We start from the raw sequence: 12,583 nt of genomic DNA on the forward strand, positions 1-12,583 counted from the left end.
GTCTCCCTGTTTCTGTGGCTCCTGGGGGGTCTCTGTGCCCAGTGCTGCTGGAATGTGGGGCACTTTGGGTGGTGTCTCCCTGTTTCTGTGGCTCCTGGGGGGTCTCTGTGCCCAGTGCTGCTGGGATGTGGGGCACTTTGGGTGGTGTCTCCCTGTTTCTGTGGCTCCTGGGGTGTCTCTTTGCCCAGTGTTGCTGGGATGTGGGGCACTTTGGGTGGTGTCTCCCTGTTTCTGTGGCTCCTGGGGGGTCTCTGTGCCCAGTGCTGCTGGGATATGGGGCACTTTGGGGGGTGTCTCTGTTTCTGTGGCTCCTGGGGGTGTCTCTTTGCCCAGTGCTGCTGGAATGTGGGGCACTTTGGGTGGTGTCTCCCTGTTTCTGTGGCTCCTGGGGGGTCTCTGTGCCCAGTGCTGCTGGGATGTGGGGCACTTTGGGGGGTGTCTCTGTTTCTGTGGCTCCTGGGGGTGTCTCTGTGCCCAGTGCTGCTGGGATGTGGGGCACTTTGGGTGGTGTCTCCCTGTTTCTGTGGCTCCTGGGGGTGTCTCTGTGCCCAGTGCTGCTGGGATGTGGGGCACTTTGGGTGGTGTCTCTGTTTCTGTGGCTCCTGGGGGTGTCTCTCCACTGCTGCCACGCTCCATGCTTTGGGGCTGTGCAGCCCTGCCAGTGCCACCCCTGTGCCAGGCCCTCCTGAATAACCAGGTCACCACTCTGTGCCATCTGTTTACTGTTTTTAATACCCACAGAAGCCCACGGAGAGGGGGTTTGGGCAGCACACACCCACTCCAAGCCTGCTGCAGCAGCTTCTGCCTTTCCAGGGAAGTGCAGAAGACCCCCCCACACCTCTGGATGGGTGCTGAGCTGCAGCAGAGCTTGGCTGTCCCCATGTCAACCCCCACCGGCATGAGGACAACAGGTTGGGGTGATGCTGGCACATTACTGCCATCCCCTACCCGTGCTGTCCCCCTGGATTCCAGCTCTGCTGTGACTCTGGGAACAAAACTCCTGCTGTGCTCCATTTTGGGTCACTGTCGGCTCCTTTCAAGGAGGTCTTTAATTTTTAGGATTTCTTTGTACAGATAGAAAACAAACAAGGGGGCAGACACCCAACAGCGAGGTTTCACTCCACGTCAGGCTCCCAGTGCCGTCCCCATCCACACCAGCCCAGGGCTTGGGGAGGTGGCGGCTGCTCGCCCAGGGACTCACTCAGTTGTTGGGGGGCTGAGCCACGCCTGGGGGGACACAACAAGTGCCAGGTGAAGGGAAAGCTCCATGGGGGGGCTCAGGGAAGATCGGGGGGAGCCTGCCACTCACCAGGACGGCAGGCCAGCTGCGGGGGCTCCCATGTGCCATCCTCCCGGCAGCGGATGATGGGCGAGCGGCGCGGGGCGAGCCCGTGCCGGCACTGGTAGCGCGCGGTGGAGCCGATCTCGTAGCGCTGCTTTGGTTTGCCAAAGGCGCGGGCGTTGCTGAGGGTCGGGGGGGGCCCGCACTGCACTGCAAGGAGCGGGGGGGGTCGGCTCATTGCAGTGGAGTGTTGGGGAAGATGAAACAAGAAGGCCTTATAGGTACCACTGCCTAGCGGGGGATTGGGAAAGTGCAGAGAATGCGAGCCAGATTGAGATGAAAACGAGCTTTGAGATGACGGACCTTGGCTGCTAAGTAGCTGGTGGGCAGTGGTGTAGCTGCTGGAAGATAACTCCCTTTTTTGACCCACAGACAAAGCAAAAGGTCAGATAAAGTGTTCTGTCTCATTCCTCAAAAATGCAGTTTATCTCGCACTTGTAACCCTCCCGTGAAGTATGATGTGTCTGCAATCCCACTGGGCCAAAGTCCTTTTCCACACCCACCTTCAAGCCCCCTTGACAGGTGTACCCGAGAAGCCGGGGCCAGCTTCTTTTTTCTCTTTTGCCTCCCTGTCTCTCTGCTCTCTTGGAACTCTCTCGCTATCTCGCCCTGCTCCCCCTCCTTGGGCCTGCTTTGGGCTGCTCCTGGCAGCTCCGAGCAGGGCCCCCACAATAAACCAAATCTCCTAAGACCAGGCTCTACAGATCTCTCATCTCCATCTCTCCTGACCGTCCTGGACCAGCGCTCGCCACAGTGGAGCCCCCACAGCCTGGAGCGAACCCCGGAAAGCCCAAACAGGCTGAGGGTCCCCCGGCCAGGGCTCGTTTCCCCGCTGTGGAGGTGGTGGTGAAGCCCCTCCCCGGGGTGCCGGGGCAGAACAGCTTACCCAGCCCCATTTTGCAGGTGTAGGAGAGGTGGTAGTTGCAGGGCACATCGCTCCACTGGCCCCCATCGTGCCACACGATGACCACGCAGTTCTCCCCGGAGAGGAAGTAGCTGTCGGGCTGCCCGGGGTGCCAGTTCTCGTAGAGCTGGGGGCACAGGCGGGATGGGGTGCACGGGGCATCCCAGCACACCCCTCAGCTGTGAGGGTGGCCCTGCAGCCTCCCGGCTGTGCCATCCCCACCAGGAATAAGGTGCCACCTCCATGCCCCTTGGCACGGGGGACCCCAAATCCCAGGTCTGGCTCCCCTGGGGATGCTCAGCCAGGTGAGGCAAGTGCCTCTTGTTTGGGAGCTTCAAAGCTCGGCCCCCGGGCGGGACCCCGGGGCTGGGGAAGGATAATGAGGTGCCAGGCGGGGTGGCATCCCCCTGCGAGGGCACACAGGGCTTGGCAGCCCCACTTACCAGGGGGCTCCCGTCGGACCACTGGAAATCCCCCTCGATGGTGCGGTCGTTCAAGCCGATCCACTGGTATTCCCTGTACTGGTCTGGGGGACATGGGGTGCGTTGGGGACAGGGGCACATCCAGGTGCCACCTGTCAGGAGGGGGCTGAGCGGCTGCTGGAGGCTGAGTTCGGGGAGATTTGGGGCCTGGGGAGGAGTGAGGAGTGGGGGTGTCCCTCGCCCTGCAGCTGGGAGGTTTGGGGTCAAGGGGGACCCCCGAAAGGGACATCGGGGAACCCCTTTAGGGGAGTGGCGGGACAGGGCCGGCCGGGAGAGGGCGGCAAAGCCCCGGGACCCGCCTGTCCCCGCCTGTCCCCGCCTGTCCCCGCCTGTCCCTGCAGGTCCCCAGCTGGCTCTGCCGGTTCTCACCTGTCCCTGCAGGTCCCAGCGTCTCCCCGTTGGTCCCCACCTGTCCCAGCTTGTCCCCACCTGGTTCTTCTGGTCCCCAACTGGCTCTGCAGGTCCCCACGTGTCCCTCCCTGCCAGTCCCTGCCTGTCCCCACCTGTCCCTGCAGGTCCCCACCTGTCCCTACAAGTCCCCACCTGTCTGCATCAGTCCCCACCTGGCTCTACCAGTCCCTTTTCTGGTCCAGCCAGTCCCTGCCAGGCCCTGTAGCTCCTTGCCTGTCCCTGCAGCTTCCTGTGAGGTCTCTCCCTGCCCCTTCTTCCTCCACCCTCGTGTTCCTTCATGCCTCTTTGCTCTCTGTCCCATTCCCACGGCACTTGTCCCCTGCTCTGCCTTCCCCCCCACCCCTCCAAGGCTGATTTCAGGCAGGTTATGGCTTTGCCTTCAAATTTATGTGCACACACCCACACTCTGCTGGTCTGTCCACCCATCACTGGATCGTGGGATTTTGTGGGAAAAGGCCTGCAAGGTCATCGAGTCCAACCATCCCCAGAGCCAAGGTCACCACTGTCCCCAGGTGCCACACCCACAGGTCTCTTAAATCCCTTCAGCCACGGGGACTCCCCTGGGCAGTCCCTCCTCCCTCTCCATGGAGGAATTTTCCCAATATCCAACCTAACTCTCCCCTGGTGCAACTTCTTCTGGTCCTGTTCCTTTTTCCCTGGGAGCAGAGCCCGCCCCCCAGGCGACTCCACCCTCCTGTCAGGGAATTGTAGAAGGTGAGAAGGTCCCCCCTGAGCCTCCTTTTCTTCAGGCTGAGCCCCCTCCAGCTCCCTCAGGTGCTCCTGGTGCTCCAGAGCCCCTTTCCCAGCTCTGTTCCCTTCTCTGGACACATCCCAAGGACTGAACCTGTCTGCTCTCATGTCTCTGCACGAACCATCCATCTGGTGGCCTGTGTGTCCGTGTGTCCATTCGGCCCTGCAGGGCTGGGCTCTACCTTGTTTCAAGCTCAGCCCAGCCCTGAAGGTCCCTGAAGGGCACAGCAGGAGGGATGCAGCACTGGCACATACCGTTGATGAAGTCCTGCTCTTCGGGGGTCAGGATGGTGGCCAGGTGCCCCCCGTAGTGCCTGCACTGGCTCTCTGCATCCTCCCAGCTCCTCCGGGTGGAGAAGTGCCTGTAGCAGGCTCCCTGGAAGCTGTCCCAGCCGGGGCTGCACCTCCGCAGGGCTGAGCCACGCCGGGGAGCAGGGGGGAGAGAGGAGAGGGTCAGCGTGGAGCCAAAACTCCTGATTGCCCCCATGTGTGTCTCCTGGGCTGCTGGTTCAGCAGCTGGGACAGCAGCAGGAGCTGGGCAGCGTGGCCAGGGTGGCACCCAGGGGACTCACGTCTTTCACAGCTGCTGCCTCCGTAGCCAGGCAGGCACAAGCAGGCGAGCTGGGCGCCGTCCTCCACGCAGGTCCCTCCGTTCAGGCAGGGGTTGGGGACACAGCCACCTGCAAGGCACACGCAGCCGCGCTCACCGCAGGGCTCAGGGACCTCCTCAGTGCCCAGCAGCGCCACAGCCTCGTCCCTGCAGCGTCCCACGGCAAGCAGGTGTCTGAGCTGGCTCCTGGGGCCACCAGCTCTGGGGCAGGTGAAGGTCTCAGGTGCACCAGGATGTGCCCGGAGCAATCCCACACTGCCCTTCCACCACTGGGAGTGAACGGCTCAGCAGGCCTGGCCCAGAGCTGGCCACACCTGGGGTTTTGGCCTCCCCCTAGAGCACAGAGATGAGAGCTGGGTGCTCTTTTCTCCCCTTCACCGGGCTCATTGCCACGCCAGCCCCTGGCCCACTCCCTCTGCCCGGGGCCGGCTCCTGCTTTTCCCTGGAGTGATGCAGTGTTTTGGGAGGGAAGCATGCTGACCATGAAGCTTTTGGCACATCCCAGCCACGTGTCCTTGGCCTGGCAGCAAGGTGACTGCAGGCCTGTCCCTCTGGTGTCACCTCCAGCCTGGCCAAGGCTGAGAACTCAGCCAGCACTTCCCCACGAGCCCGTTACGGTCATTAATGCACCCAGAGCACACCGTGTGCTCCCAGCCCAGCTCACGAGGGTGATGAAGGGCTGCTGCCAGCACCAGCCCAGTGCAGACTCAAAGTCCTTGACCCACTCCAGCCTAATCATGCCTCATTTTATGGTCCTCAGCTCTGTGGAGACGTGACAAGGGTGATGCTGCCACCCTCACCCCTCCCCAGGGAGCGTCACCTCCCCAGAAGGTGCCGGTGGCTCGCTCGGGATGTGCAGCTCATCCCCAGCAGAGCGAGGCATGGAACAGGATGAGTGATGCAGGGCCCTAATGTCACATGGCTGGCTCTTCCTGGGCATCTCTCCTTGCCAAGGCAAAGGCAGCCATGCCACGGGGTCTGGCCGCCCTCCACAGAGCCTCCTTCATGCCACGGGACTGGGCAGGGCGCTGCCAGGGCAGGGACCCCACATGGTGCCCTGCGCTGCAGATTCCCTTGCAGGGAGCGGGACGGGGCAGAGGTGGCAGGGGATTGGCAGCGGGACGGGCATCAGAGCTGGGACCAGCCCGGGGGGCAGGGTGGGGCTGGGGGGTGACACCCACCCGCAGCAGGTCGTGTTCCCTCTGCTCACCCACCGCAGACCCCCGTGCGGGGGGGCTGGGGGCTGTGGGCCACAGGGGACTGCAGTGCTTTCAGGCTGCTTGGCCACTGAGAGCTGCACAAGGCAGGGGGGTCTTGGTGGGGTTCTGCAGCCCATGAGCCATCAGTGTCCCCCATGTCTCCCCCTGCTCGTGCCATGCAGCGTCCAGCCCTCACCCCTCCGCCCAGGGCAGTGCAGGGTCAGTTCCAGGGGGCCACATGGAGGGTGCAAAGCAGCCCCAGTCCTCCCAGACTTCACAGGTGCCCCTTCCACCCCGCTCCTGGGGGCTGGCAGGGCCGGGATCGGGGGATTAGTTCGTCAGTGGGAGAGGCGCAGGGGCAGCAGGCGCAAGGACGAAGGGAAGAGCTCGCCGAGATGCTTGTTCTACAAAGCTTTTAATTCCCTTTATTAGTACCACAGTTAGTCAGAGCAGGGACTGGGGCCGCCTTTTGCTTATTGGGCTTTTTCATGGAAACAGTCATTAAAACACTTCACAGAAGTAGAAGAGATTTAAGTGCATGCAGAGATCAGACCAATTTGTTTGACAAATATGTGCTTCTCCAGACCTGTAACCTTCCCTTACCCAGCTGAGGAGGAGAGAGAGAGAGAGGAGACACGGACGGACAGACAGACAGAGGGAAGCACAGCGTGAAGGAAAGGTGTTGGCTATCTCTAGTGCCAGAGAGCGGCCAGGACGGCTGCCCCGAGGGCGAGGGTGGCACGGCAGGGACCCCGGGCCGAGCAGGCGCCCGCCCCGACGCTGGCCCGCTCGGTGGGCAGGGCGGGCAGGGGCACAGCCGTGCTGGGGGCTGGGTCCCCCACTGGGGTCCCCGGCAGGAGCACCCCAGAGGTGTCAGTACGGGGAGAGCTGAGGCCATCCCTGCGGGTCCCACCTGCTTCTCCAGGAACGGCTGTAAGGAAACCCTCCACGGTGGCAATGGAGGGAGCGGGCTGCTCTTCCTCCTCCTCCTCCTCCTCCTCCTCCTCCTCCTCGGAAGCTGCAGCAGGCATCCCGCGGTCTGTGCCCGGCGGTGGCGGTGCAGCCTCCTCTCCTGCCAGGGCCGGCGCGCTGCTGCTGCCGGGCAGCTCTGCGTGCCACGGTGTCACTGCGGGCACGGTGCTCCGGTCCCCCGGGGCCGCAGGCGAGGGGAGCCACACGGCTCCCGACTGCTCCTCTCCCTCCTCCTGCGGCTGCGAGGGCGCAGGAGGCAGCGGGGACGCCCCAGGGCTTTCCACCGCGTCTCCGGAGAGCTCGGCGTCCTCAGCGGCAGAAAAGGGGGTGCTCGCCCCGCCGGACTTGTGCCCGCGGCGGGGGCTCCCACCGGGTTCTCGGCTCTCTGTCGAGGTGGCAGAAGCGGCACTGGTTGGCGATGTCATACGGTGCCCGGGTGGCCCAGGGCTGGCAGGGTGGGCCGGCCGCCCCAAGGCGTCCCGCGGACGATCTGGGAGCTGTGTGGGGGCGACGGGGCCGGGCGGACGAGGAAAGCCCTCGGGAGGCTCCGTGTCACCTGCTGGGGCACCGGTGGGTCCCTCTGGCTCCATGGGCTGGCCGGGGTCTCGCCCTCCGCCCGCGCTCTCCGCCGACGCGCTGCCAGGGCCCCTGCCCGGCGCTGCTCCCTGCTCCTCCTCTGCAAAGGGCAAGGCAGAAAGGCAGTGAGCGGCCGGCGCCGGGAGGCAGCCGGACCACAGGGCTGCGGGCACCCGCCAGCACTGCCGATCTTGCTCGCACGAAGGCGTGCGGGGAGGTGGGAGCGGCCCCGAGCCCGTGTGACACTGTCCCCGCTGGACCGGCACGGCTGGCTGGGCTCTGAGCGCTGCCGAGCCCAGCCCCAGCCTTGCTGCGGTGGGAGCCACGCTCAGCCCCTCAGCTCTGCACCTGGCCTCGTGTCCCTCCAGCTGCCAGCTCCCTTCTCCAGCTCCTGGTGCTGCTAAACCCTGGTCCATGCTGGGACACGCAGATGTCCCTTTGCCCCTGCACAGCCCTACACCACGACACTGGAGCCCCGGCCACGGGCGCTGCCTCCAGGGGAAGGACAGGGACGGCTGGGGTGACCCAGGCACCCTCAGGGGCCTCTGACCTTTCCTGGTGCCTCCGTTCTGTGGCTGCTCTCTGTGTCCCAGCCCTGGCACCACCACAGCTCGACCTACCAGTGTGGGACAGTCCCCCACTGTCCCCCATCCTCCTCCACAGGGGATGGGCTCCCCAGCTTAAATGGGACACCTGCCTCGGGGGTGGCCAGGGCTGCGGGGAAAGGGGAGGCAGAGGTGGGGTGACCTGAGGACACGGAGGTAGCTAGTGGGGGATGCCGGGGCCCTGGCCCCAGGGCGTCTTCAGGGGACTGGCTCGGCTTTCCCACATCAGTGTCCTCAAAGAAAGGGACGGCGTAAATCGCCCCTCGCGACTCAATCTCCACGTGCGCTCTGGGCAGCTGCAGCTCCTCCAGCTTTTCTGCCACTGTGACAATCTCCTGGAGGAGATTCTCCTCGGGCTCTTGGGCTTGGTATTTTCCTGCAGCCTCAGGGAAAGAGTTTGTCCCTTCTGTGGGCAGAAAGAAAGTGGGATATTACTGCCCTGTCCTGGCTCCGCAGCACTCAGAGATGACCTCACCCCATAGCAGGCCTGGAGCCTTGGCACCCCAGTAGGGACCCAGGTCTCCTCAGCCTCCCTTCCCCTTCTACATGGGGTCAGCACGGGGGAGGATCAGGCCCTCCCAGGTGCTGGCAGAGCTGGCAGAGCCGACAGCCCCAGCAGGATCCGTGGGGCTCAGCAGCACGTGGTGGGGCCAGATCCTAAACCCTGCATTCCCCTCCCTGTGGGGATCCTTCTCTACACCCCCATCCCCACCCCGGGGAGGACAGACATGCACGGGGAGTTAGTGGGTTACAGGGGTTGTGGAATCACGGCACGGGTCCATCCTGCCTAATCCATGGCTTTCCCTGCTGAGAGATGGGGAAACTGAGGCCCAGAGATGCACAGCATCCCCACACTGGGAGCCCCCACAGCCCTGAGCAGACACACGGAGATGTGGGGTCAGGCAGGAGGAGTGGAGGGAAAACTCTTCTTCCTTCTGTGCCCGTTATCCTGCCAGCCTCTGTCCTGCCTCACCGCTCACAGGCAGCACCTTGCTGCTTCCCACAGGTCCCCTTCCTGCCCGCCGTCACCCCAGACCAGCCCGACAGGCTGTGTCCCACAGCCCCAGGGACCCAGGAGTGCTCCCCAGGCCAGCAGCCCTGGGGGATGAACCCTCTTGGAGCCGTGCCCACGGAGCCCATGCAGACTGACCGTGCCATGCAGGACACCCCTGCTCTGTCACAGTGAAGTGGCACCAAGGACTGAGGACATGCAAGGCCTCCCTGCTCTGCCACAGCGTGTCAGCATGCACTGCTGGGACCCTGCAGAGCATCCCTGCTGTACCAAGAGGTGTCAGCATGCACTGCTGGGACCCTGCAGAGCATCCCTGCACTGCTGGGACCCTGCAGAGCATCCCTGCTGTACCAAGAGGTGTCAGCATGCACTGCTGGGACCCTGCAGAGCATCCCTGCACTGCTGGGACCCTGCAGAGCATCCCTGCACTGCTGGGACCCTGCAGAGCATCCCTGCACTGCTGGGACCCTGCAGAGCATCCCTGCTGTACCAAGAGGTGTCAGCATGCACTGCTGGAGCCATGCAGAGCATCCCTGCCCTATGGAGAGGTGTCAGCATGCACTGCTGGAGCCATGCAGCCTGCCCTACCGAGGGGGGGTCAGCATGCAGTGTCAGGACCATGCAGGTTATGCCTCCCCTGTCAGGGTCTATCGGCGCGCAAGGCATCCCTGTCCCAGCACGACAGGTCCAGACGGTATCAAACACCCCTGCTCTGCCCCGACAGCGCAGCACCGGCACAGGGAACACCCAGGGATCCCAGCACAACCCCGGCCCTGCAGCACCCCCGGCTCCGCTGCACCCGCCGGGGACATGCACCCCCGCCCGGAGGCTTCCCGAGGTCTCCCACCGGTCCCTGCTTGGGAGCCCCAGCGGGCCGGGCGTGCCCCTCTTTACCTCGGAAGCAGTACGCATCGTATCTGCTCTGGGCATCGGGGAATCCCGTCTGGTTGCGGAAGAGGAAGATGGTTTTGACGCCGGGCAGAGCCCCGCCGCAGCGCTCCCGGGGGGTGACGATGGGGTAGCGGACGCTGCCGTCGGCCAGCCAGCCGGGGCTGCAGGCGTCCAGCCCCGCGTTCCAGGCTGCGTACAGCTGCCCCGGGCTCGCCAGCTCCGCGCCCAGCGCCCGGCAGCGCTGCGCCGCCTCCTCCAGCGTGAACCTGTCTGGGGCCGTCTCCAAAAAGATCTCCCCTGCGGAGAGAGGAAGGAGATGGGAGTCAGAGCTGGGGAGGGGGGCGTGGGCTGCGGGAGCCCCCCCACCTCCTCCAGTCTCTGCGTGACCCCTGGAGCGGAGATGGGGACTGCAGTGTGTGGAGGAACACCGGGGGCTGGAGGAGAGCTGCCTTCCTGAGTGCTTCCCTGCCTGCATCCCTGCATCCCTGCATCCCTGCCTTCCTGCCTGCATCCCTGCCTGCACCCCTGCTTCCCTGCATCCCTGCCTTCCTGCCTGCATCCCTGCCTGCATCCCTGCTTCCCTGCATCCCTGCATCCCTGCCTGCATTCCTGCATCCCTGCCTTCCTGAGTGCTTCCCTGCCTGCATCCCTGCCTGCTTCCCTGCCTTCCTGCCTGCATCCCTGCCTGCATCCCTGACTGAATCCCTGCCTGCATCCCTGACTGAATCCCTGCCTGCTTTCCTGCCTGCTTCCCTGCTTCCCTTCCTGCTTTCCTGCCTGCTTCCCTTCATCCCTGCCTGCATCCCTGCCTTCCTGAGTGCTTCCCTGCCTGCATCCCTGCCTGCTTCCCTGCTTCCCTGCCTGCATCCTCGCCTGCATCCCTGCCTCCCTGGCCGTGCACAGAAAGCCACAGTGCAGACACTGGAGCTCTCACACCACGTGGGATTGATTCCCGCCCTTGCAAACAGAGCTGAGACTTTGAAGCAGCCCTGAACGGGACTGCAGAGGAGCAGGTCCACGCCCTGCACTGAGCAATCCACGCGTGGCACATTTCTAAGGAGGCCTGCAAGCCCAGCGAGCACCGTGGTGAGGCTTCACGCTCAGGAGGGCTGGGCACCGCTGCCCCAAGGTACAGCACGTTTCAACCCCCCCCACTGCACCTGCCTCCCTGTCCCTCACCCCTGCCACCTGCCTGGCACCACCCAACCGACCCCACAGCAGCTGCCACCACCAGTGGGGAGCCCCAAAGGAGGGACCAGCCCCCCCCACGCAGCCCTGCATCTCATGCAAAGCACAGCACACGCACAACCAACCCCCAAACCACCCAACACAGAGTGCTGCTGCTCTGGGGCAGATCACTGCGGGCACAGCCCAGCCTGAGCGCTGCCTGCTGCAAGGGACAGAGCTCCACAGCCCACCAAAATGAACCAGGAATGCTTTAGGAAGCAGCACAGCAAGTCCCCACACCCGAGAGACAGAACCTGCAGCTCAGGGAAGCTTTTTCACTTGGGTTTGCAACAGGTTACAGAGGCAAGTTCGTGTGGGAGCAAAAGCAGAGGAGGGCAAGAGGTGGCACCACGGGCACCTGGGAGGTCCTCAGCGTAGCAGTACACATCATACATGTCCTCCGGGTCCACCACTCCATAGTTCCTCACCCCGGGGAAGCCGTTCATGTCTCCGTAACAGGCCTCACGGGGTGTCTGGATGGGGTACCTGAGGCAGGAAAGCACAGGGGAGCTGGTGACTCGCTGGGGAACGACCGGGCGAGGCCCCGGGCACAGTGCCTGGGCAGCTGCGGTGCCCACCTGACGGTCTGGTCAGCGATCCAGCCGGCGTCACACTGCTCGTAGCCCCCCAGGTAGGCAGCGTAGAGCTGCTCGGGGGTGGCGATGCTGGCACCGATCCTGGCACAAGCTTCCTGTGCCTCGGCAAAGGTGTAGGCGTAGCGCATGGAGCCCTCCCGGTAGTGAAACACCACCCCTGGGGGCAGACACGGCCGTGGGCGAGGGGCTTCACAGCAGCCCCTCACCCAGTGCACCCAGGGGAGCATTTGCAGAGCCAGGAGAGGGCCCCAAGCTGCCCCAAATCCCTGAAGTACCTTTGACTTTGACATGGAGGATGTCGTGGCCGTCCTCGATGCCGTGCTGCACGTCGCAGCGGTAGATGCCCGAGTCGTTGGGGCGCAGCTCGGTGAGCAGCAGGGAGGCGTTGGTGTAGCGCTGGGGTGGAAGATGGGCAGGGAGGCGCGCAGACGATAGTCCTCGCTCACCTTCACCCTGTCCCCCCGAGCTACCAGGATCTCCAGCTCCCTGCCCTCAGAGATGAAGGTCCACTTGACCCGGGGGGTGCCCAGCACCGCCCGGCGGCCGCCCGTGACGGCGGTGGGCTGGGGGCCAAGGTAGCTGATAGGCAGGGGATGGTGATGTCGCCTGCCAGCACGGCATCGAGGGCTGGGTGGCGCGGGATGGACACCTGCTGAGCCTTGATGTCCTCTGGGCGGGAGAAGAGAGGAGCTGTGAGCAGGGTTGGTGTGAGGGGCCCCCCGAGACCCCCACTACAGGGCATCAATGGGGTGATGCTGAGTTACCTGTGCCATCTCCGGGGCCAAACACCTCCGGGACCACCGTGGGGACAAACACCCAGAGCAAGCAGCAGCAGCGGCGGCGGGAGGGCTGGGGCCATGCTCTGCCCTGAGAGGGGGGGAAGCAAAAAACACCAGGTGTGCTTAGAATCCATAAAAGCACCTAAAATCCTCCCGTCACTGCAGGAGGGGGAAGTGGCTGGGGAGATCCCCCAGACCGTGAGGGGGGGATGGGGTGATGGATGTGG

The 12,583-nt window shown here is 64.3% G+C and overlaps 1 protein-coding gene across 1 annotated transcript; it reads right to left on the reverse strand.

Moving 5' to 3' along the window:
* Positions 1–714: 714 nt before the first annotated feature.
* On the reverse strand, positions 715–12,436 carry BCAN (brevican). Its single transcript, XM_068174779.1, is given in 17 exon segments — positions 715–1,227; positions 1,310–1,492; positions 2,229–2,373; positions 2,690–2,772; positions 4,145–4,303; positions 4,462–4,569; positions 6,612–7,055; positions 7,227–7,346; positions 7,994–8,257; positions 9,758–10,051; positions 11,340–11,467; positions 11,560–11,734; positions 11,853–11,976; positions 11,979–12,163; positions 12,166–12,246; positions 12,342–12,402; positions 12,404–12,436. Coding segments are annotated over 17 exon segments (2,613 nt in total). The 3' UTR covers positions 715–1,201.
* Positions 12,437–12,583: the final 147 nt, after the last annotated feature.

This window comes from Anomalospiza imberbis, chromosome 29 (genome assembly GCF_031753505.1).
Source record: "Anomalospiza imberbis isolate Cuckoo-Finch-1a 21T00152 chromosome 29, ASM3175350v1, whole genome shotgun sequence".
NCBI classification, from domain to species: Eukaryota; Metazoa; Chordata; class Aves; order Passeriformes; family Viduidae; genus Anomalospiza; species Anomalospiza imberbis.